Here is a 26293-nt window from a genome sequence, read left to right as displayed (position 1 = left end):
TAACTACTGTGTCTGTAACTTATTGCCTTCACTTCACATTAATTCAGGCGGCAGCAGAGTTGATGAAAGAGAAACCTGAACTTGCGGAACTCGTCGAACCGAAAGTGCAGGAGCTTGGCAACCACTTTGATAAACTGGAGGAGACAACCCGAGAGAAGGGCGAGCGCCTCTTCGATGCTAATAGGGAAGTTCTCTTGCACCAGACATGTGACGACATCGACACCTGGATGGACGAGCTTGAGAAACAGATAGAAGGCCCGGACACAGGCTCAGACCTGGCTTCTGTCAACATCCTCATGCAAAAGCAGCAGGTATGGGATTTTCTGTTCGTATTTTTGTGTGTTTATAGGGGAAAAACGCGCACACGCACACTGTTCAGTGTGATTTAACTTGAAACGAAGGCTTAATTATTACAATCTGGATGATGATGATGATGATGATGATGCGTCCTTCAAACACACATGTAGATGTATGAGGAATGTAATATGAGGTAGATATTAATGTTTCAAAGATCCTTTGCAAGGCTACAATAGATTTCATTAAACCAGATCCATTTTTAGACCAGTCTGGTGAATTTTTTTTTTGTATCTGTTCAGTATTTAACTGTGCACATAGTGTTGGATTTCTCAGAAAAGAAGAAACTGTTAGTGCTGTATATCCACAAAATCAGATTCACTGATATTTGGCTTAAAGATTACCATTTAATAAAATACTCATGCGAAGAAAAGATAGCATAAACTGTTTTTTGTAGCGGAGGGTATAGATGGACATTGAAAACCATTATTTGTGTTAGAATATCTTTAACGTGAAACTTGACTCCTCCATGACATTCCTTGGTTGTTTGTAGAGAGCTTGCTCCACTCGCAGACGATGGTTAGCAGTCATGGCTAGCTACTTGTCTGTTATGTCAGGTTATAAAACATTGGTGAATTCTCTACATTGATGAATCGTATAAGCCGAAAAAATGGACAGTATGTTTCATTTATGAAGTTTGCATTAAGGGTCTCTACACACTCACCATAAGAAATCTTTGATAATTATGTATTTTGAAGACTGATGAAGTTTTACAATTTTTAATAGGCTCTGTTTGTGAAATATGTCACAAATGTATTTTATCAATAATATTATGAAAATGATAGATTGCTACTCACTGTGAAAATGACACATTGAGTTGCAGACAGGCACAGTGAAGAGATTGTTACACACAGAACTTTAAGTCATAGCCTACTCCATAAAACAAAGTAAAACACACACATGTACGCACAGGCAGGCACACCTTACACACACACACACACACACACACACACACACACACACACACACACACATATGACCACTGTCTCTGGCAGCTTACATAAGGTGCTGTTAACTACTACAACCTAACCACAATAGTGATAAGCTGAGCACTTTTCGGCAAACTAACAAATATTTGCAGAGTAGCATGTTACAATAAAAATTATTGTGGAATATTTACCTTGGCTAAGGGGTGATTTTTCGTCCTGGCATCTTGCTGCGTGAATGTAGATGCAAATAAAAACATTTCTGCTTCTCTTTGATTGTGGCATTTATTACAAAATACATCGTCAAAAGTTGATAATCACTGAGAATGTGAAAAAATTGAACTGACAATAACAATGAGCCAAAACTGAGACAATAGTGCACATAAAGCAAGATATAACTGAGTCTGGTCAAAGAATGAAAGCGGTCACAGCCAGTACTACATTTGTAATCTTTGAACAATCACTTAATATTATAATCTTTTTTTGTTTCCTACTTTACAATTGAATTTATTCTACATTAAATTTTTCTTTAGCAGATAATATGTGACAGTTGAGTTCACACATTTTGTCAAATTCAGTGACAACAAATTCTTTTACAAAGTTTGATTCTTTGATATGACATTTACTGTTTCTCACGCAGTTGATTTTACAAATTTTCATATTTGTTGAAATTTGTTCGATATCGTTATATATACCTTGGTTATTAGCTGTAGACAGTTATTTTAATGTTGTTTTTATCTTAATTGGCAAAAAGTCTTCACCTGATTTAAAGCAATGAAGTCACCCACGTATTATTATGTAAATTACTCGTGAACTGAAATATTAAGACAGAACAAAACAAAATACTGAATTATAAATCAGAAGTGTGAATATACAGGTTTACCAGTTTCTTTACTAATTAACTGAATCAAAAGGTACAGTATGAACTCCAAGGCTCTTAAGATTACAAGTGTCAAGTAAATATTCATTACAGAAAATATGCAAAAATTGCAGATAGAGTAAGTCTTTTTTTTTTTTAATCGAATTGTCTTCGTTCTTCTCATCTCGGGCAAGAATACAGTGTAGAGAGGAATTGTCATCACACTAAATTAACTTTTTTTGTTGTTCATATTTCAGATGATCGAAACACAGATGGCTGTGAAGGCAAAGCAAGTAACAGACTTGGAAACCCAAGCAGAGAAGTTGCAGAAGACTGCTCCAGAGAAGATGGGCGACATTGTTGCCAAGAAGATGCAAGTGGAGAAGAGGTTCGCCCAGCTGAAGCAGCCTCTGCTAGAGAGGCAGAGGCAGCTGGAGAAGAAGAAAGAGGCCTTCCAGGTCTGTATCCATGCCTAGAGGTTCTCTAAATGTTTATTAAATGTCCTTCTCAATGTTATTCTGGGTTCTTACTTAATTTAATTTTAAGAGTATTCCTTTGTTGTTTACCCTTGTGATTCATAAATTTTTGTGATGTCATTGTCGTATAAGTGCTTCAACCGTAAGAGCTTACAAGTATAGGCAACTGGCTATCATTTCTTACATTGAGATTGTGAGTGATCACTTGAACATCTTGTGAAATTAATGTAATGACAGTTGGCAAAAAAATTGATACTCATTCGAATTCCATTAAAGTACACCAAAATGATCATCAGATCATCTTGCAGGATTTTGAAAAGTCATCTCTGTTATCATTTTGTTGTACCTTCAATATATCCAACAATGCCTTCATTATGTTGTTGTTGTGGTCTTCAGTCCTGAGACTGGTTTGATGCAGCTCTCCATGCTACTCTATCCTGTGCAAGCTCCTTCATCTCCCAGTACCTACTGCAGCCTACATACTTCTGAATCTGCTTAGTGTATTCATCTCTTGGTCTCCCTCTACGATTTTTACCCTCCACGCTGCCCTCCAATGCTAAATTTGTGATCCCTTGATGCCTCAAAACATGTCCTACCAACCGATCCCTTCTTCTAGTCAAGTTGTGCCACAAATCTCTCTTTTCCCCAATTCTGTTCAGTACCTCCTCATTAGTTATGTGATCTACCCATCTAATCTTCAGCATTCTTCTATAGCACCACATTTCGAAAGCTTCTATTCTCTTCTTGTCCAAACTAGTTATCGTCCATGTTTCACTTCCATACATGGCTACACTCCATACTAATACTTTCAGAAACGACTTCCTGATAAATCTATACTCGATGTTAACAAATTTCTCTTCTTCAGAAACATTTTCCTTGCCATTGCCAGTCTACATTTTATATCCTCTCTACTTCGACCATCTTCAGTTATTTTGCTCCCCAAATAGAAAAACTCCTTTACTACTTTAAGTGTCTCATTTCCTAATCTAATTCCCTCAGCATCACCCGACTTAATTTGACTACATTCCATTATCCTCGTTTTGCTTTTGTTGATGTTCATCTTATATCCTCCTTTAAAGACACTGTCCATTCCGTTCAACTGCTCTTCCAAGTCCTTTGCTGTCTCTGACAGAATTACAATGTCATCGGCGAACCTCAAAGTTTTTACTTCTTCTCCATGAGTTTTAATACCTACTCCGAATTCATTACTGTTGTCAAAATTGGTGCTGAGATAAGTTGGGAGAAGATATTTACTCAATAACTCCTCTTTACACATTGAACTATTATTACAGATATTATTAAAACATCTTAACAAAAACCAAACTAATCATGGTATGGCTGTGTAATTTCACTGGTAGTGGAGGTTTTAAATTGGAACTTGAAGTGTGGGTTATATCTTATTATGAACCTTGCTGTAAAAATTGGAATTTACTGAGGATGTTTTGGATACACTGATGCACACAAGGTGGAATTGTGTCGTAGTATTTCCTATATAGTAGAATGTGGAATAAGAAACTGATTCGGAATTGGAAGCTTGACTTTAAGGGGGAAGGCAAAAATTGTTTACTCTTTTTCTAGGTAAATTAGTTATTACTGTCATACTTGTAGTTAAAATAAAAGAAAGGTTTAATGTAGCAGTTCATTATTTAATTTCTTTTTTGTTACAGTTCCGACGAGATGTGGAGGATGAGAAACTGTGGATAGCAGAGAAAATGCCTCAGGCAACATCAACAGAGTATGGAAATAGCCTGTTTAATGTGCATATGCTTAAGAAGAAGAACCAGGTATGTAGGAATTTATTACATAGAGCAGTTGTTACTTGCAGGATTGAGATAGTCATGTGAAATGTGGTATATACAGCTTACAATCCACTAATGTTATGACACAAGCATATTCTTCAGAAAGCGATACACAATTTTCTCTTTCTCTCTTTTAGTCATTGCGCACAGAAGTGGAGAACCACGAACCACGCATAAACCTGGTGTGTAGCAACGGGCAGAAGCTCATAGACGAAGGACACGAGGATACCGAAGAATTTGCAGGTCGCATCAAAGAGCTCCAGGAGAAATGGCAAGCTCTCAAGGACGCCATGGAGAATCGGCGAAAGCACCTTCTGCAGTCGGAGAAAGCCCAACAGGTTAGTCGTGTAGAGGTCATCTACAGAAATTGACTACCACGTGTTCTGCAGTGTGGTCAGTGCAACACGTATATTTATTTAGTTAATGTTTCATGCTCGTAGACAATTGCAAACAAATTAATAATCATAAACAAAAAATTATAAACGACCAGTTAAACAAACAAAGGCAGAAAATCAAAGGTAAGTGGACAGGTTTTCCAGCCACTCAATCGCTTTAGTGCCAGCTAGGTACTCGGCGAAAGTGTGCGTGTAGGCTGAGATACGTGACACTGTACGCTGCAGTTACAGCTGAGTCTTACTGTCCACAACTGTAGAGGGCTGCAGCTCTCCTTCCTGTGCCACTCCTGATTCTACTCAATCTGCACCTAGAAATGCGAGGAAGGGTTTTTGGTTCTAGAGAAGCCTCACTTGGATCGAGACGACCACGCCAATTTCCAGCCCGACACAGAATTGAAAGGCTGGCTGACAGACTGGTGGCAATGCTCTAGAATCATTTGAGATTTCAGTTGGATTATAGAACCTTGGTGTTTGATAATATTATGTATGGAAAGAGATTGGATCTTCTGTATTCTTGTCCACAACAGAGAGAGGGCTTGGAGTCTTCTTACGGGAGGTAGTGATGTTGCTTAGTACTGGGAGCCACCAGATGTAGGCAGAAGTGTAGCAGATACAACATGTGGCTTGTCCTACTAGGTAGCCTGTGCTTCTGTTCTCGAATAACATTTCTGTACTGTACTTCCCTGCGGTTGGGTTCACAAATTTCATAACACTTCATATCCGAAGTCTGCTGCCCCTTCTTCTACAGAGGGCTATCGCATACCAAAAAGTGAAACTTTCCAGAATGAGATTTTCACTCTGCAGCGGAGTGTGCGCTGATATGAAACATCCTGGCAGATTAAAACTGTGTGCCCGACCGAGACTCGAACTCGGGATCTTTGCCTTTCGCGGGCAAGTGCTCTACCATCTGAGCTACCGAAGCACGACTCACGCCCGGTACTCACAGCTTTACTTCTGCCAGTACCTCGTCTCCTACCTTCCAAACTTTACAGAAGCTCTCCTGCGAACTTGCAGAACTAGCACTCCTGAAAGAAAGGATATTGCGGAGACATGGCTTAGCCACAGCCTAGGGGGATGTTTCCAGAATGAGATTTTCACTCTGCAGCGGAGTGTGCGCTGATATGAAACATCCTGGCAGATTAAAACTGTGTGCCCGACCGAGACTCGAACTCGGGACCTTTGCCTTTCGCGGGCAAGTGCTCTACCATCTGAGCTACCGAAGCACGACTCACGCCCGGTACTCACAGCTTTACTTCTGCCAGTACCTCGTCTCCTACCTTCCAAACTTTACAGAAGCTCTCCTGCGAAACTTGCAGAACTAGCACTCCTGAAAGAAAGGATATTGCGGAGACATGGCTTAGCCACAGCAGGAGAGCTTCTGTAAAGTTTGGAAGGTAGGAGACGAGGTACTGGCAGAAGTAAAGCTGTGAGTACCGGGCGTGAGTCGTGCTTCGGTAGCTCAGATGGTAGAGCACTTGCCCGCGAAAGGCAAAGGTCCCGAGTTCGAGTCTCGGTCGGGCACACAGTTTTAATCTGCCAGGATGTTTCATATCAGCGCACACTCCGCTGCAGAGTGAAAATCTCATTCTGGAAACATCCCCCTAGGCTGTGGCTAAGCCATGTCTCCGCAATATCCTTTCTTTCAGGAGTGCTAGTTCTGCAAGTTCGCAGGAGAGCTTCTGTAAAGTTTGGAAGGTAGGAGACGAGGTACTGGCAGAAGTAAAGCTGTGAGTACCGGGCGTGAGTCGTGCTTCGGTAGCTCAGATGGTAGAGCACTTGCCCGCGAAAGGCAAAGGTCCCGAGTTCGAGTCTCGGTCGGGCACACAGTTTTAATCTGCCAGGATGTTTCAAAAAGTGAAACTGTTCATAATAAGGAAAAATGTTCATTGGGAACCATTAAGGGACTGTAGAAATTCATCTTCACTCAATTTTTGGAATTATTTACACATTCGTCATACTGTGGCTTTAATTTGCCCTCACTATTTCACAGTAGCTGTCCACCTTTCTGTTCAACCTTGGGCTTCTCTGCAATTCCTTAATGACGAAATGATGTACTCCTTGTTACTACTTCGTGTTAACAAACATGACAATTGCACAACACTAAATCTGCTAATGAGGTGGACAATCTAATGCCTCCCATTTGAAACTCTGTAGGAATCTGCTTCAGTGTGGTGGAGGAAGCCACAGGATGACAGAATTCCTCTCTCCTTGTTTTTAGCTGACCTGTGTAGGCAAGGAAAATTTTGGAAAATTTTCCACCATAAGGTCATAGTGATAGTTGCCCTGGGGCTTCACTGATTGAAGTGCCACAGATTGTTGTAGGTACATAACACATTAGCCACACATTCTTGTAACAGGTACTTTGCTTGAACATTTTCTATCTGTTCACATCGACACCGCACATCGTGTCACACTTTTTTTAAATAACACCTGTACTGCTGTCTCGCAGTGGTGGAGAAACATTGACGCCACACTCATATACTTTATAACCTTAAACATTCACTCTTAGGAATTCTCTGCTGATCTGGTAAGTTTTTGATCGTTTGTAGAAACTGAATAACAGTATTCAACTCTCCTTTCTTTAGGGACACAATTGTTTTACGTAGGTTGACTTGATCCTAATGGTTATGAGCTTAAGGGTACTTAAGACATCATGAACTGTGGCATTTTGATGCATGAAACCTTATTTCTTTGTTAGTTTACCTTGACTTGCCACAACTTTCTCTGCCACTTGTGACTTCTCTCATTTTCCCGAGTGTTATATATGCCCTCCTCCTCTTCATGCATAGGTCCCTCTCGGACTGGATCCTGAATAATCTCTAACATCCCCTCCCCTCTTCCCCTATCACCCTTCCGACATCATGAACTCTTCCCACCCCTATTCTTAACTCCTCCAATACTTTCTTCCTTGTGCCTCTCAAGATAGAACCTGTCGTTCTGAGAGCTGCAACTGGTGGTTTATTATTTTCTGATCAAATGTTTGAGTGTAGTGAAAACACCCATTATAAATTACACAGTGGGTTTTTGTCCATATTTTCATACTTAAGCAAAGAGTGGGAAATGGACAAATGGAGTACTAATTGACCACCTTGAGGTATAGTTTTATTAGACATATTTAATTGCTTGAAGGTAATCAAGAAAAAATTAATTAGTGATTGGAGGGAAAATTGAAATATTTCACAAGTAGTAGCTGCTGCTAGCTATGTAAATGAAGTGTCAAAAAGTTTATCTGTTACAGTCCTAGTTGTTTTGCATATTCAAGTTGTAGCAATATGACATTGAACTGTCAGAATGGCTTTCTCCAGATCAAGTATTAAATTTGGGACATTTTGAGAACTAGAGATGCAAGAAGAACAAATGAGGTGTCAGAAAGATCATTCTCTATCTCTGTCAATGAAACAAATATTATTCTTAGTTAGATTTATATAGCCAATGGTAGGTCTGTACACCATCATTTTGTACTTTCACAGAAATATATTAGGTGATACTTCTCCTGCACATTTGAGTAATTGAATTCTGAAGTGTCCAAAACATCTTTAATGTTCCTTGTCGTATTTACAGTACTTCTTCGATGCAAGTGAAGCTGAATCCTGGATGAGTGAGCAGGAGCTGTACATGATGGTAGAAGACCGTGGGAAAGATGAGATTTCTGCTCAGAATTTAATGAAGAAACACGAGACACTGGAACTCGCAGTTGAAGACTATGCAGAGACTATTCGCCAGCTGGGTGAAACTGCACGGCAGCTCACGGCGGAACAACACCCAGACAGGTACCTGTTTTCATTTGTGTGAACTGGTCACCAACATAATTGCATTGAGTGCAAGAAATTCAAAGCTGTTACTAATGATCTGTATTCTAATCACCACTATCACTTCCATTATGAAAAAGTCTGTGAATATTGATGCACTGTTATTGGATAACCCATTCCACTTCATTTATGTATTTAATTCACATGATCTATTTCAGAATTATACAGTTTGATCTTAAGACATACTTGGAGCAATCCAACCAATATGAAACATTTAGCCCGCATCTCGTGGTCGTGCGGTAGCGTTCTCGCTTCCCACGCCCGGGTTCCCGGGTTCGATTCCCGGCGGGGTCAGGGATTTTCTCTGCCTTGTGATGGCTGGGTGTTGTGTGCTGTCCTTAGGTTAGTTAGGTTTAAGTAGTTCTAAGTTCTAGGGGACTGATGACCATAGATGTTAAGTCCCAAAGTGCTCAGAGCCATTTTTTTTGAAAAATTTAAGTACACAGGGTGTATATGCCCTGGGGCAACCAAGAAATCTAGGAAAAACACACGAGAATTTTTAATCTGGGTAGAAACTGGGAATTTTCCATTGTTCTGGTTTTCAGTTAAATTTTTGTGATTTTCACTGGTAAGGACTGATTTCTAACAAAGAATTTTACTTTAGTCCACTACTACTGAATAATACTACAGCAATAAAACAAACAAGATAATAACACAAAATAAAACTTTAGTTGCAAAGAAAATGTGCCATTTACTATAATACACTGTACACACATAACTGCCAGAGGACAGCAAAATGTGTCAGACTTTGCAATACTTTGTAATAACAGCTGCTTTCAATAAGTATTTCTTGTGAGCCTTGTTTTGATGAACATGATGTCACAACTGTTTGCATTTCTAACAGATTGCGGGAAAATATTGTAAATGATAGTTTGAGAAATGTTGCTCGTAAAGTAAATTTCCTTTTACGCAAGATGAATTATGTTACATGTGAGAACGTGTGATGTATTTCTTAAGTCATGGAGTGTTAGACTCTCATTCAAAACTTAACACTGAGGACCAGCTACTTAGAAAAATTTCGAGCGCAGTAGATCAGCCATGCATGCAATTATTTAAAATTTTACTGGCACATTAGTGTTTCATATCTCTTAAATGGCAAAACACACTAAAAAGGCCAAGTTTCAGGGTTAGTTTTTGATATTTCTTTTAGTTCTTTCATAGATTAAAAATAACACAAAGTGAGTACTTACGCAGTTTTACACATGAAACTTCCTGGCAAATTAAAACTGTGTGCCGAACCAATACTCAAACTTAGGACCTTTGCCTTTTGTGGGCAAGTGCTCTACCATCTGAACTACCCAAGCATGGCTCACAACCCGTCCTTACAGCTCTAATTCCACCAGTGCGTTGTCTCCTACCTTCCAAATTTCACAGAAGTTTTCCTGCAGACCTTGCAGAACTAGCACTCATGGAAGAAATAGTATTGAGGAGACATGGGTTAGCCACAGCCTGGGATCCCGCTAAGGATCTTGTCACTACATCCTCAGAAAAAAAAAAAAAAGTCAAATTTTGTTACGACCAATGTTATATGTGAAAGCTTAGCTTTCCTTGTAGCTATACTGCCTGCATATTAATTTAAACCATTAGCTTTTCGTGTTTGTGTGTTCACTCCACTTAAGTGATTTTGCTATTGGCTGACTACATCACATGTCCTATGCTCTGAATATCTGCTGGCATTAGCTGGTAGGATCACATAGCATGAGCTGTGACTGGCCGACAAAAATGAGTTGCAGCCGTCCGCAGCTCGTGGTCGTGCGGTAGTGTTCTCGCTCCCCACGCCCGGGTTCCCGAGTTCGATTCCCGGTGGGGTCAGGGATTTTCTCTGCCTCATGATGACTGGGTGTTGTGTGCTGTCCTTAGGTTAGTTCTAAGTTCTAGGGGACTGATGACCATAGCAGTTAAGTCTCATAGTGCTCAGAGCCATTTGAACCATTTTTTTGAGTTGCAGCCTCAGTTTCAGTGCTTTGGAAGCTGCTGTGCTGTATTTGGTGGAATTCATGTTTATACTTTCGTAACATGAAAATATGCATTGTAAATTTTGCTGCACAACAAGGATCTTTCCAAAACGTGTTGTTTTTTTTTTTTTTCCTGGTTTCATTTCTTAAAGTCCCCGGATGTTCTGCACTGCTCCAAGGGAAAGTACAACATAATTTAACACGGAAAAATATGTGCTTTCACCAGTTGCATAGTATATTTTCTCCAAGGAAAAAAAGTGTTTTTAACTGGGAAATCTGGGAAAAATCCAAGAGTCCCCACCCTCCGCTACCCCACCCCCTTGGCCGCATATACGCCCTTGTACAGAAAGAGTTCTGAAATGTAATACATCGAAAATCAATGGAGCAGATTGGCGCAGAGCTGACTAACATGGTTCAATGTCAAGTATTATGCATGCACAATAGTGTGTATTGGGTAGCAGAGAGGCGGAGGGTGAAGGAGAGAATCTCATTTCGTATTTCAGTAGCAGTGGACCATACAGCATTGTGTTACCTCAGTTCATTGTTATTATGAAACGAAGTCTGTGATGGAAGTGCAACATTAAAGTGACATCAGGAAAAGATTTGACGTTGGTCAGGTACCATGTTAGAATACCATATTGGCTTAGGTGGAGAAGTTTGAAGACAGTGATAGTGTGTTTGATCCAAAGGTGGAGCTCGGAATGCAGTGCACACACCTGAAAACTTGCAGAGAGTAAGGAAAGGTTTTGAACTTAGTCCCCAATGCTCAAAATACAGGGCTGAGTCGAAGCAGTTTATGGCAAATGCTTAGAGAGATCAGATTTCATCCTTACAAATTGCAATTGAACAGAAACCTAACTACAGAGGCAAGAAAGCACTAGTTACTTTTTATGTTGCCGAGTTCGGTATCCTAACTGAAAACCCAGATTTCTTAAATAATTTGTTCATGTCCGCAAAACCCTTTTCCAGTTCTCGAGCTTCATCAAAAAACAGAACACGCAGTACTGGTCTCCTGTGAACCCTAAAATGCTGCACAAGAAGCCACTGCACTTCCCCAAATCATGGATTGGTGTGGATTTGGTGTTTTTGAGACTCCGGGCCTGTGGGATTTTTTTTAATTAATTAAGATGGAGGAACAGTGGGTTAATTCAGATTGTGGTGTCACTGTGTTGGGGAAACATTGTTCAGCCTTGCTTGCAGTGCCTCAGCGTTGACCCGAACGTCCTTTATTTTCAACAAGGTAGTGCAATACCCGACACTGCACAAATCAGCAAGACCATTGTCTGTGGAATGTTTGGAAGTGTTCTCTCATTTTGGAGACATCACTTGGCCTCCTCAGTCATGCAACATTACTTCTTCTTTTAATGCTATGAGTGTTCCAGAGACGTGTAGTGAACATTGGAGAACCCAAATGAGCCACTTCTGCTGAAGTTGCGACTTGTGATGGTGGGGGACCTACGGAGGCACATGTAAAACTGTTGGAAACACTTACATCCATGCACTGATTTCAATTGATTCTATCTTTCTGACACAATTTTCAAGAAATAAGCTTGTAAGCTTTGCATAATAAATGCCATAATTCATAGTATTTACAGACTATTTCATTTTATTTTTCCTGCTTCCATTTTGAAATCTATAACATCTTAAATGTTTGGCTAGCTTAGCACAGATCTGTTTTATTGTAACTATAAAATATGCCAGTACCTGTCTGCATTCAATATGAAGGCCAAACACACAGGAAGCAAAGGTTTATGCATGCTCAACTAAACCTAAGTATTACTGAAGACGGTTTGTGGTGTTACAGTGACCAGATAATAGTGAAGCAGTCTCAGGTAGACAAGCTGTACGCCGGCCTCAAAGACTTAGCTGGCGAGCGGCGTGCCAAGCTGGAGGAGGCTTTGCAGCTGTTCATGCTGAACCGCGAGGTCGACGACCTCGAGCAGTGGATAGCGGAGAGGGAAGTTGTTGCTGGCAGTCACGAGTTGGGCCAGGATTATGACCATGTTACGGTGAGTGCTGTCCTGCAGTTACAGAAATAAATTTTGAACTGGATTCGAAATATACATAAGGTTTTTGGATCACTTCTATGTAAATAAGGCCCTCGGGAGAGGTTGTTGCCTTCCACCAGCATTATTTAAAATATTTATTAGTGAAATACTGCAATATTGTTCTGGAAAATGTTCAAGGAGGAAGATATTTACATAAATGATTCATTTCTGATGATCAGCTTCTGCTAGAGGAATATTTAAATGGTGGTGATGATGATGAATATAAAAAGTAGAGATACGCGGTATGATAATTACAGGTAACTCTGAGTCTAGGATCCACCGTTACGGGACTATGTCCATAAAATATAGATGGTTGGCAATGAGTACACGGAAGTGTGTATATTTGAATTAACTTGTCACAACTAATTCTTGCTGCGCTAAAGGACTTGGGTCTGAATTAACTGCAGGTAATGATTTCAGCTGATAAATAAAAACCAGGCAAACTTTAAATTCCTATCCACGGCTGATTATGTTAGATGTGAATTATCTGTGAAGTTTACTGGCTAAAGCTTGACTAATCGACTACACTAAAAGTAATTTAAGATAATGAGTGGTAATGTTGACAGCACTGCAGTGAGACAGTCTGTTTACATCTACAGTGCTACTGATGATGATGAAATCTAAAGGCTAAATGTTTTACTTTTTGCTAATGTACCGAGAATGAGGATGAACCCTTGAAGACAGTGGTTGAAAAGAAAACAGAAACTAAATTTTAAACACTCCTTTTGTTTCCAAAATCAGACTTTTTATGGCAGATGCTCACATTTCATGCCTCCAAAGTCGCTTTGAGGAGGACAACTTTGAAGAAATGACAACAGCTGATCAGTTTTGTTCAACCAAACTATTAGACATACTTGTACATATTCACTTACCGGGCAAACTCTGCACATTTGTCACTGATTGGCTGTCATTTTATGGTCATAGTTCCATAACACTGCATTTCTGACCTGTGGTTATTAAAAAAAATTTTCTCAGTTTTATGTTATATGTCATGCTGGGACTGTATTATCAGGCTGTTTTTCATCACCCTGTATGCGAGTTTAATTTGTTGCAGACTATGCTGGTCATTCAAAGCTTTGATTTAATTAATCTTTGGACTGTAACCACAGAAAGTATAGTATGCAAGTTATTTGATGTGCTATATGTTGTATGCAAGTTTTCTCTTAAATTCTTTCGACAAAACAACCAATTGTTTTGTATTTTAATTATATTACACATTATATGGATTTCAACCATTTGAATGTTGAATATTGATTCACAGGTGAATCTGCACAGCAATGAAAGCAAAATAAAAAGGGTATTTTAATTCATTCAGTGGCAACCTGCATGGCAGAATGTTATTGTTCAGGCAGTTCGTGGTAGCATCTCCTTCTCCTCCCCCTCCCCCTCCCCCTCCCCCTCTCCCTCTCCCTCTCCCTCCCCTGTTCCCTTTTCCTGATTTACCTTTATTTTTCTTAAAAATGTTGATGTTTTTGGCAACACAAAACATAAAGCGTAACTTGCTTTGTTGCAGCTTTTGTGGGAACGCTTCAAGGAGTTTGCTCGTGACACAGAAGCGATCGGCAGTGAGAGAGTGTCTGCCGTGAACGGAATTGCCGACCAGCTGATTGGAGCAGGCCACAGTGACTCTGCCACCATTGCAGAATGGAAGGACGGACTGAATGAGGCGTGGCAAGATCTGCTGGAGCTCATTGAGACAAGGAAGCAGGTGAGGCAGTTCTTAGTATTTGGTTGCTTTCAGCTGGTATAGGATATTGTTCTGGTGAAGCATCTGAAGTCTTTCACATTACTAAAAATTGAGAGAGAAATGAAGGAAAGTTACTAGTTAGTTGACATTGTGATTTTCATGCCAAGGTAGTATTGTTTTGTGAAAGAGTGCTGCCACAGCTCAAGCTGATGTATCAGTCACCAAAGAACTTCATCGGTGGCATTGTATTTCTGATAAATTGACTCTGGTCTTTGGCACAGCTAAATATTTATTGTTTTGTCTCCTCGTATAAGGAATGTTTGAGGCTGCCAGGAAAAGTGTTAGATTTTTTGGCATTTGAAAAATGAGGCATCATTGACTGTGACCACTTTCACAACACTGAAGTTGTGTGAGTAATCAATATTTGAAACAGTAAATGAGAATTTATCACACAACACCTCAACCCTGTTTTCTCCCCTTAGCCTCAGATTAAGCTTTCTAGATAGAGGACACAGTATAAGACAAAAAATTGAACAGTTGTGTCCAAGACTAGAGCATGAGTGTTAGGAAAGAGACTTCATCAAGGATTACTTCCTGTGGTCACAGTCAAAGCTTATGATGAGTGAACAAAGAAGGTGGGCAGCTGAGTAGGAAACAGGAAATGGTAATTTCTCTGGAAAGCAAAGCAATTTATTCATTAAAAGAAAGCACCTAATGTTAGCAGTTTATTTTTTTCATTAAATGGTTATAATGAGAGGCAGAATAATTCTGAGGCAGGCTCATAAACTCAGAAGTGTTGAAAAATATTGGTGGGCCGTATGTCTTTTTGTTGTGCAGAACATAGTGCTTTCAGCATGGAACAGGAAGTAACCAGCAAATGCATTTTAAAAAGAAATGTGGTCTTGTTAGAATAGATGCTAGTTATAAGCAGTAGTAGTTAAATCCAAGCTAAGTAGAGTGAAGGTGCAGTTGTACTCCTATCATGCATATTGATAAAGATACACGCGGATCTGTGAGAGAAGCTCATTGAGTGGCTTCCTTCAGTGTGGAATACATTCATTTGTGTTTGGCACTGATCCCATTGTAACTATCCAGTTACATGACTGTGAGGCTGTCTGGGATTACAAACTACAGCCTATCACAACAATCATTTTATGCTCGCTATTGTGGAAACAAAGATAATTTAGTTTCCATAAAAGATATGCCATATACATTCCTAAAACAACAAAAATTTGATATTATGATGACGATGATGATGATGATGATGATAATAATAAAAGTACATTAAAATTTACAAGCCTTCATAAAAAAATATATAAAAATGGTAATTAGTGTTTGCAGTGACAGATATAATTGTTGCAATAAGTCTTGTCACCACAATTAGATACTGGTGACATGGTAGAATTTTATGTATCCACAAAAATTACTAGTTGCGCTCTTAAGTCAGTTATTGATGTTTACTCCCAAAGGCACTGCCAGACTTCTGACAATGAATATTTGAAGAGTCACATTGACATCATGTTTCTCACGAAAGCTGGAGTGCTGTTTTGTTGTTGGATCCATTATGAACTCCAAACAAATGCTAAAATGTGGTAACAATTTCCGTTGCAGAAAAAGAAAACACAAAAGGTGTCATTACAGTACCAAATGCACTTTCATTTTAGAGCCACCTGATATACATAAATCTCTTCCAGTTAAAAGTTGTCATTGCCATCTTGAGCATCAGTGGTGTCACTATAAATTCCTTTAACCAAAATATGCATCACATAATGAATAATATTAAGTGTACAATTTCTACCTTTAATGTATTTCGTTTGTATTCAAACATTTCTTGCCACCACTTCCAAGTGTTTGTGCGTGCCTATTTAAGTGGGAACAGCCTGAAAAAGCAATTTTACTGTTTTCTAAAATTAAATGAACAAAACAGTAGCAATGTTAACTATGCAACATGACACTGTATTGTCACACTGTGCTGCATGACTTTTCACTGAGACCAGTTAAGAAAAAAAAAATACTTTGCAGAGCCATGCAGAAATGATTCTCAATGCTAAGAAGAAATGTTTTTAATTTATTAGGTACAAATTTTATATAGTATTAGCAACTTTCCTTCTCTAGAATACTCTATGATCTTAGTAAAATTCTTGTGCATATTGGTGCCAGATAAATGGATCCTGCTGTATTATTGCCAGTGTAACAGGAAATGAGGAGGTATTGAATAGAATTGGGGAGAAGAGAAGCTTGTGGCACAACTTGACTAGAAGAAGGGATCGGTTGGTAGGACATGTTCTAAGACATCGAGGGATCACCAATTAGGTATTGGAGGGCAGCGTGGAGGGTAAAAATTGTAGAGGGAGACCAAGAGATAAATACACAAAGCAGATTCGGAAGGATGTAGGCTGCAGTAGGTTCTGGGAGATGAAGCAGCTTGCACAGGATAGAGTGGCATGGAGAGCTGGATCAAACCAGTCTCAGGACTGAAGACCACAACAACAACAACAGGAAATATTCTCCCAACCCCTCCTCTTTCCTCACCAGAGCCTCTCTGCATGAAATTAGCATTTTTATCTCAAAAAGTTAGTTTTAACTGGCACTATACCACCAACATTTCTAACTCCAGTTAAAATTGCAAAAATTGCAGCTCAGTCAAGTCACAGCACCACAGCGTAAACTCACTCGGCCGTTGGCCGTGCACACGCACCTGTCCGTGAGTGTGTCAGATCGTATTCCACTTCAGCTCACTGCACGAGGCAACTTGTCCCTAGTCGATATCCCTTTGACAAAATAATATTTGTACTCTTTAATGTCACAAATCTCAGAACGGTACCAGCAAGTTCGGTCTCGATTGCGAAAAAACGGCACTGAGAGGTATTCACATCCAAATAACTTTTATCTTTTCTAGAATTCCTAGAGCAGGTAGATTGTGAAGACTTACTAAACATGTCATTTACTCTGCAACTAGATGCTGGAAGCGTCGAGAGAACTGCACAAGTTCTTCCACGACTGCAAGGATGTGCTGAGCCGCATTCTGGAGAAGCAAAACTCGATGTCGGAGGAGCTGGGTCGTGATGCCGGTCAGGTTTCTGCCCTGCAGCGCAAGCACCATACATTCTTACAGGACCTGCAGACACTCGGTGGCCAGGTAAGAGGACCGCGGGGGCTCGAGAGTTGTTCTCAATTCTTTGATTCGCAAAGTAATGGTAGTGGTTGCTGTGACATCACTTCTTCGTGTGCTTTTTGACTTGCATTTTTATAATGGTGTTTGTTGTAATATTTGTGTTGGTTTTATGAAAAATGTTTGTCTTGTGATAACCATTCAGATTTACTACTGATAAGTACATACAGGGTGTCCGAAAAGTCTTTCCCTGATTACATAAATTGATAACTCAGACGAGAAGTAAGATACAAATATGAAACTGGTGTCTAATTGTTTACAAATTATCAAAGTTTTTTTCACACATCAGTAAACTTCCACATGAGCAGCCTTGGTAGCACGTAGCACATCTAGGCGATATTAAATTTCCGTCCACACATTAGCCAACATCACTGGAGGTATCGATTCAACGACTGTGGTTATCCGTTACCGCAGGGTTTCAAGATCTGGTACACGTGTTCGGTAGATCTCGTCCTTGACACAACCCCATAAAAAGAAGTCTAATGGGGTTATGTCAGGAGAGCGTGGAGGCCAAACCGTTGGCCCATTATGACCAATCCATCGCCCAGGAAAGGTCATATCGAGATAGGCACGGACGTCCAAGCCCCAATGAGGCGGTGCACAATCTTGCTGAAACAAGACATCGGGGTGATACTGAAGCATCTGAGGAACAGCATACAGTTGCAACATGTCCAGATACACTGCAGATGTGATGGTAGCCTCAGCGAAGAAGAGTGGCCCGATATTTCGATCGTGCAATAGCGCACCAAACATTCACCTTTGGACTATCTCTGGTGCACTCTATGAACTTGCCAGGGGGTTGTGAACCCCAAATGCCCACATTATGGAGATTCACTACTCCACTGACAAAAAGGGTCGCTTCGTCGGAAAAGGCAATTCGTCTGAGATAACCTTCATTGTCCTCAATACGTAATAGCATTTCGACCGCAATGTCATGTCGACGTGTACTATCATTGGGCAACAAGGCCTGAATGATTTGCACTTTGTATGCACGAAACAATAAACGTTTGTGTAAAATGTCACGGAGAGAGCTTTTTGGCATCTGTAATTCACGTGAGACCCTGCGCACCGATTTCTTCGGACTTCGCAGAAAACACTGCCTTAGAGCTTCCACCCTGTTTGCTGAGGTTCTTCGTCGATCAGACCTCGGAAGGTCAGCAACCAATCCTGTGTTCTTGAACCTCTCATACCAGGCTTTAATGCTCTTGACATCAGGTGGATTCCTTCCAAATGTTGTCTGGAAGTGTGTCTGCACTGTGGTTGTTGATCGTGTCTCATGGTACCACAGGACACACTATGCCTTCTCCTGATTGGTTAACATGGCTTCTTGGGCACTGCACCTCATCCACTACTTACGTACTACGAACCTAAAACAGAAAAAAAAACTTTTGATAGTTGTAAACAATTAAACACAAGTTTCATATTTGTATCTTACTTCTAGCCTGAGTTATCAATTTATGTAATCAGGGAAAGACTTTTCGGACACCCTGTATATTCAGTTGAATTGAATAGCTAATGCGTATTTTCCACTCCTAGCTAAGATAGGTTTGCAGTAAATAATTTTTAAATTTGAACTGTGTGTCACGATTACCATTACAACTGTAGAACTTGGTTTTACTTACTCAGTTTCTTATTTATATTGACTACAATAGTTGTAACTTGAACTATTCTTTCCTGATGTTATTAATGCTCCTATCCAAAACTGTCTGTAGTATGTGTGTCAAAATATCAGACATGATATGACAATACAATCACCATTTTGTTTACGTTGTTGCAGCTTCACATCAACACTTGCCAAAACTGACTGCGAATTATCGTAATTTCTTCTTTATTTCCCATAAATAGCAAGTCAAATGCTAATGATTTTTTTACGTTTGAATGGTTTGTAGCCAATACATTATTGTTAAATGAACTCTCTTCCCCAAGAAGTGTTATAGGACCTTTGGTTTTCCTAATGTATATAAATAATTTAGGAGGCAATGTAAGTAGCCTTCTTTGCAGATAATGCTGTCGTTTATCATGTAGTCAAGTCATCAGAAGATCAAAGACAATTGCAAAATGCTTTGGACAACATATCTGTGAACACCTAGAGGATGCAACAGGTCTACTAGACAGACTGCCTGCACTATGGCTCTTCTGGAATATGCTACATGGTATGGGATTTGTATCAGGTAGGACTGACAAATGAAATCTAAAAAGTTCAGAGAAAGGCAGCTCATTTTGTATTACCACAAAATAGGGGAGAGTGTGCCATAGATATGACTTTTTTTTCCTTTCTGCAGGGAGATATTTTCACAAAATTTCCGTCACCAACGTTCTTCTCTGAATGCAAAAATTTTTGCTAATGGCTGCATACATAAACTGAAATGATCATCATAAAAAATAACAGCAATTCGAGCTTGCATGGAAAGATTTAAGTGTTCATTTTTCTCGCACACTAGTAGAGAATAGAACGGCGGCAAAAGAATCTAAAGTGATTCAGTGAACCCTCTGTCAAGCTCTTATGTATGGATTGCAGATTAGACATGTTGGTGTGAATGTAGATATATTGTTTGTGTTATGTCATATCTGTACGCTAATGTTATTAATATAGCCCCATCAGAATTGCTGAACATCAAAATAATCAACAGCTGTCTGTACTTGGTTTTCTTTATCAAATTTAAAAGCATAATTACTGCTGATCATCAGTTAATTTTAAACAAATCAAAGAGTAGACAATCATTAATGTCTGTTAAGAACAAGCAGCCAAAGCAAAGATAGTGTTAGTGATGTTTCAGTCAGTCATTGTTGAAAGTTAGTAAAACTTATTACAAAAACTGACTGTAAACAGAGAAATGGGGGTAAATATATACTATAAAATTACAACTCAGTTTATAAGAGTATAATGGAAAATGAGAAAACAATGGTAACTCCTCATAGCTAATGGTGTAAAAATGTAAAAAGTATGATAATATTGGCATGCTGCAATTACAGTGCATTATTTTGGTGTTCAGTTTGATCTAATGGGACTAAATTAATAACACTGCCATACAGTTTTTGGGTGACATGAAACTAGAAAATGTTCCCTATTATGTATAGTCATTTACATAATTGCAACAGTGCAACTGTTTAAAGTAAATAAGGAATTTTGTACTGTCTTACGACAAAAGGAACACATACCATCTGTTAAATGTTTAACTGATAAAACTGACTCGTGGTCAATAGTTTGGCAATAGAACTAAGCCATATTTCAAGCTACAGAATGAAACACCGTCTTTAAGCTCATGTAATCTTGTTTCTCCTCAACTTTAAATACAACATCAAAATTATGCATAAACTGGTTGAAGAATGGTACATTTTTGTTTCAAATTCTGTCAAAACAAAAATTTCTTAACTCTGCAACTACTATCCACTCACAGTGTCCAACTTAAACTTCCATTTAGCCTAGGCAAGTTCTTGTAAATCATTAGTATTAGGCTTTTATACAACTGTAACAAGAAATTTCAAATTTACAGAGACTTAAGTGTGACAGTGAGTTCAACATTAATAATTAAAAATATTTGAAACAGTTAATCTTCATGTATCTTAGTTTTACAGTTAACAAAAGTTTGTAAAATACTAATTTTAAACAGTCACTTTGAAGAGATGATAATTCCAGCTCTAGTAGGTAACTATTTTGATTGTCTTCATTTACGAAGGTTTCAATTCCAGTTTCAGTTCCAAAGTTAAATTAGTTCATCTGTAAAACTGGCTTCGAAATCATATTGACACTTAAAAAAAAAATAATGACGACATTTTGCAGTGTTTTCAAGAAACTGCAGTCTGGTAATTCTTCATATGTTGCACAAAAATTGTGTTGCATGATTGAGTTTCTGTCTAACATGAGTTTGAAATGATTGATTTGACTGAACAGAAATATGTATGAGCATACATGAATTTTCAAACTGTAGAGTTTTGTAATCTTGAATATGAAATGATGTCACAAAACTTTGTGATTGGCTGGTCATTAAATTACGTCCAATGGTGTTACATGAGGATTTGTAAATGTGGAAGAAATTAACATTACCATTAATATACAGCAATGCTATAATGCGTTGGATAGCGCATATTTCCTACAGAAAAGTGGTATTGTAAACGTCTTTCAGTGAACATTATATGAAATCGAAGGTTGTTACCTTAAGTAATATAAGATCATTTTTAAGTGTTGTGTTATCACACCTCTTGCATAATTGATTGTATTCAATGCATTTCAGATTGTTTAATGTTTCTGCTGTACACAGACACTGTGATTATCATTAACTGTAACAGGTAGTAATAATGGACATATCCATTTATTTCATACAATACTTAACAGCTTTTCACAATTGCCCTTAGACCTATTCAATTATTAAACTTTGAAAAGAATCTCTGCACAAACTTTCAGTTAATGTAATAATGCTTTTGACTGCATACAGGTGGAGGCCATTCAGGCATCTTCAGCCAAGTTGCAGACGGCGTACGCTGGCGAGCGTGCCCGTGAGATAACGGGTCGTGAGGCGGAGGTGGTGGGGGCTTGGAACGCCCTGCAGGCCCACTGCGAGGACCGGCGCCAGAAGCTGGGTGACACGGGCGACCTGTTCCGCTTCTTCTGCATGGTGCGCACGCTCATCCTCTGGATGGATGACGTCGTGCGTCAGATGAACACATCTGAGAAGCCAAGGCAAGTCGTTTTGTGATACACTGCTTGTTTGGTGACCACCTCCTGTTGTTGTTGTTGTTCTTGTTGTTGTTGTTGTTCTTCTTCTTCTTCTTCTTCTTCCAATATTGGTCCTCTCTGGAACATGTTATTTCCACTACGCTTTTCCTTTTTCTTGCATGGTTCCTTAACTTTTGTGCAGTATTCTCACACTTGTTTCCTATGCTGCTCCATACCTTTGATCTAAATTTTTGCCAGTTTCTACTTTGGCTTATCTGGGAGGCCCAGGTGCTCTTGGTGTTTATTCTTGAGCAGAATACGTTTATGGACTTTCTCCACTGTTATCCCCACTTATTGCAAGTCTTTCTCTACTTTGATGAACCACACCTTTATGGGTTTCTTGTTGGGAAAGTAACAGCAGATCAGATTCTTCAACAGTGAAAGACTCGTATGAGCAGTATGCCTATAGAAAAAGATTCTCTTACTTCTAATTTGTTGACCACACTTTCTCTTCCCATAGCGAGGCAATCTTCGACGTATAGGGCAACCGGTCTTATTGTGCAATAATGTCCCATCTTTGCACTAATTGAGATTGACTTTTCTTGTATACCCTTACAGTAGCTAATATGCTGTTTACGTTTTTCTGATCAATGATTCAAAGATTTCTTTCTCAGGAGAGCTTGGCTTTCTCCATTCTCCTAGAAATAAACTTCTTCGTCCATCCATTTCTCCTTCTTCTTCCTCTAGTACTCCGGTGCCCTGATTTTTTTGAATAAACTCAATTTGCTTGTGGGGGGATTTGGTGTCTTGTCTTTGGTGCTTATGGCTTCACTTCATTGATTTGTCATGCCACTATGTCTAGCAAATTGGAAAAAGATTTCCAGATCTTCTGCAACAGCCTGGGAGTCAACTGTGAAATTCTTGTTTTAAGATGTAAACCTGACTCCATTTTCAGCACCTTGTCACTCATTCATTTTCGCCCCATCTGTTAACTTTCTGAAGTACACAGTTGAAATGCAAAGGTAAAAGTCCATCTCCTTGCTTGCCTCGAACCTGATTTCGAAAGCATCTGAAATTTCTCCCATAAACTTCACTTCAGGGGTGGTGTCGGGAAGAGTCTGGTATATAATGGCTCTTGTTTTCTTATATAAGCCAAATTCTTTGAGCATTCCGAGAAGAGTTACTCAATCAATTGAATCTTAGATCTTGGTAAGATCTAAAAAGTTCACTACGAATTTTTATTCCTGCATTTTAGGTAAGAGAGAACACATTTAAGATTTATGATCTGTTAGGTGCCTGAATGCAACTGTTGACTTTTAATTTAGCTTTGTAATGTTGAACAGTTTTGATCTTAGGTAATTTTCGAGTACCTACATAAATTCATTAGCTACTTGGTCATCACAACTCTATGAAGGCAGATTTTGCCAGACTGGTCACATACACAAAGGCACCACATCTGAGTGTGTATGTTGTATTTATAATTAAAGTTTTGTGTGAGTAATGGAAGTACAAAGTTAATTGCCATGCTTTGTGCACAACGTATACAACAGACCAGTGTGGCAGTATTTGTCATCACAGAATTTTAATGACCCAACAGCCAGCAAATGTAAGTATACGTTTGTAAATGGCTCGATATTAAATTGCATAATAGTACAAAAATAAGCTAAAAATAAATAGTCGAAATTGGTATGGAGTCGCTGAAGAAATTAATATTAAATGTCTGGGCTCTAATGATTTCTTCTTAGCCCAAATGGCTACTATTCACATGTATAAGTACTGATCTTATCTTTATCAGAGGCCACAGTCATCCAAAGTTTTTTTTAAAATTAAAACATTTTTGTTGTTTGAGTGTAATTATGTTTATTGTATCCACTACTACATTTTCAGCTTTGGAACCATTGTAAAGTGCAGCACATCGTCCTTTACACACATGTAGCCCAAGTAAAACTGTCCATCATGCTCTTAGAAAATGCTGTTTCTTATGTGCTCGATTGCACAGATGACAATGCTCTGTATGAAGAGAGTAGCAATGGTGTTACAATGACTCACGATCATCTGAGTATTGATTTAAAACAATACATGTATGTTTATATAATAATTCAGTAAAATTTCTGTTTTGTAGTTTTTCTTTTCATTTCTAAGTCACTTTCTTTGTAGATATGTGAGGGTATCCTGTCAGTTGATGAGCCTGTGTCACTACGAGTGAATAGTAGTGTGTGTGTCTTATGTGCCTGTTTATGTGATAGTTATTTACATCTTTCTGTCCTACTGTGGCACATTATTGGGGGTTTCTCCATAGCAGAGGTCTATTTGGTCTACCGTAAGCCTGTGCAAGCCTCTTCGCACCTTTGTCCTAAGCAGATGTTTCGTAACTTGTTTGTCGAACAACATTGACAGACGTAGGAGATGCTACAGCAGAAAGGTTTTCTGCAGCGATGACAATACTTACAGTTTGCACTTTGTTGGGGCCACTTTTGCAGTAAATGATTCTGTGTAGAATTATTATGTTGTTGTTGTTGTTGTTGTTGTTGTCTTCAGTCCTGAGTCTGGTTTGATGCAGCTCTCCATGCTACTCTATCCTGTGCAAGTTTCATCATCTCCCAGTACTTACTGCAACCTACATCCTTCTGAATCTGCTTAGTGTATTCATCTCTTGGTCTCCCACTACGACTTTTACCCTCCACGCTGCCCTCCAATGCTAAATTTGTGATTCCATGATGCCTCAGAACATGTCCTACCAACCGGTCCCTTCTTCTTGTCAAGTTGTGCCACAAACTCCTCTTCTCCCCAATTCTATTCAATACCTCCTCATTAGTTATGTGATCTACACATCTAATCTACAGCATTCTTCTGTAGCACCACATTTCGAAAGCTTCTATTCTCTTCTAGTCCAAACTATTTATCATCCACGTTTCGCTTCCATACATGGCTACACTCCATACAAATACTTTCAGATTGCTTAGAATAAAAAAAAAAAAAAAACTAATAAGGTACCCTGTCTAACCTCTGCCAGAGATGATACAAATCATTATCTTGGATATGTAGACCTTAAAAATACTTTGAAAAGACCCATATACGACTCAAACGTGAATTGTGGTACAGTCTGTAAGAATATTTAGATAGATATTGCGAATTCTCACTGCTGTTAGCAGTGTTTGCAATGTAACAGTAATTTTAAGTGTCCAATAGGCTAAATTAAATTCCATGCAAATCACTACAAATAAATCTACTCCCCACAAATCTCTAAGAGGTGGGAGTGCTTTGTATTTTGTGCATCTTTGATGAGCCATATTTGTTTTGGTTTGTAAGTACAACTTAAAAAGAGGGTAAATCATTATTGTTCCACTCCCACGTCTCATCACATTAGAGGTCAGCTTAACTCGAGCAAATACGGTATGTCACTGTCATTAAATTGAATGTTTGGAAATGAGATAAACATGAAAATAAAATTAAAAAATGGAGCTGCAAGGGAATTGCCTTTCATATGAATAAATTACTGTTGCTGGATGAAGCGTATTGTTGGTTACTACTTCTTCCGTTCTCCCAATGCTCCTAATTGACTTGTTTGTGTATTGTTAAGTGGTAGTCTCTCTTTATTGGTATTGTGACATTATAGGGATGTGAGTGGTGTGGAGCTCCTGATGAACAACCACCAGAGCCTCAAAGCAGAAATAGATGCGAGGGAAGACAACTTTACCTCGTGCATATCTCTTGGCAAAGAGCTGTTGGCACGTAACCACTATGCGAGTGCGGAAATCAAAGAAAAGCTGTTGTCGCTGACCAATCAGCACAAGTCTCTGCTCCACAGATGGGAGGAACGATGGCTTAACTTGCAGCTCAGTAAGTAAAACACCCTTTTTTGTTCTTGCCTATGTAACGGGGTTTACTGATAACATTGGGTAGTCTGTTGATAAAGATCAGGGAAGGACTTCTTATGTCAAAGATTAACAGTAAAAATGAAGTTAAATGTTAACAGTGTGTATGAAGTTGTTTTTATATATTTAAACATATTTTAAAACTGTGTTTCAGTCTTGGAAGTGTACCAGTTTGCCAGAGATGCGGCCGTGGCGGAAGCTTGGCTGATCGCACAGGAACCATACCTCATGAGTCAGGAATTGGGGGTATGTATTTTGCAAGAAAATATTTTTTGGGTCATAGA

The 26293-nt window shown here is 39.0% G+C and overlaps 1 protein-coding gene across 1 annotated transcript in view; it reads left to right on the top strand.

Moving 5' to 3' along the window:
* The window catches only part of LOC124550850 (spectrin beta chain-like), a 497121-nt gene that overhangs the window by 404592 nt on the left and 66236 nt on the right, over nt 1-26293 (top strand). The window contains exons 24-34 of the mRNA XM_047125580.1: nt 48-311; nt 2397-2597; nt 4283-4399; nt 4552-4752; nt 8371-8579; nt 12378-12582; nt 14135-14329; nt 17268-17447; nt 21914-22158; nt 25751-25974; nt 26164-26255. Coding sequence (XP_046981536.1) covers nt 48-311; nt 2397-2597; nt 4283-4399; nt 4552-4752; nt 8371-8579; nt 12378-12582; nt 14135-14329; nt 17268-17447; nt 21914-22158; nt 25751-25974; nt 26164-26255 — 2133 coding nt within the window. The remainder of the gene's footprint in view (nt 1-47; nt 312-2396; nt 2598-4282; nt 4400-4551; nt 4753-8370; nt 8580-12377; nt 12583-14134; nt 14330-17267; nt 17448-21913; nt 22159-25750; nt 25975-26163; nt 26256-26293) is intronic.

The sequence above is a fragment of the Schistocerca americana genome, chromosome 9 (genome assembly GCF_021461395.2).
Source record: "Schistocerca americana isolate TAMUIC-IGC-003095 chromosome 9, iqSchAmer2.1, whole genome shotgun sequence".
NCBI lineage: Eukaryota > Metazoa > Arthropoda > Insecta > Orthoptera > Acrididae > Schistocerca > Schistocerca americana.
This window is presented reverse-complemented; position numbering and strand designations above follow the sequence as displayed.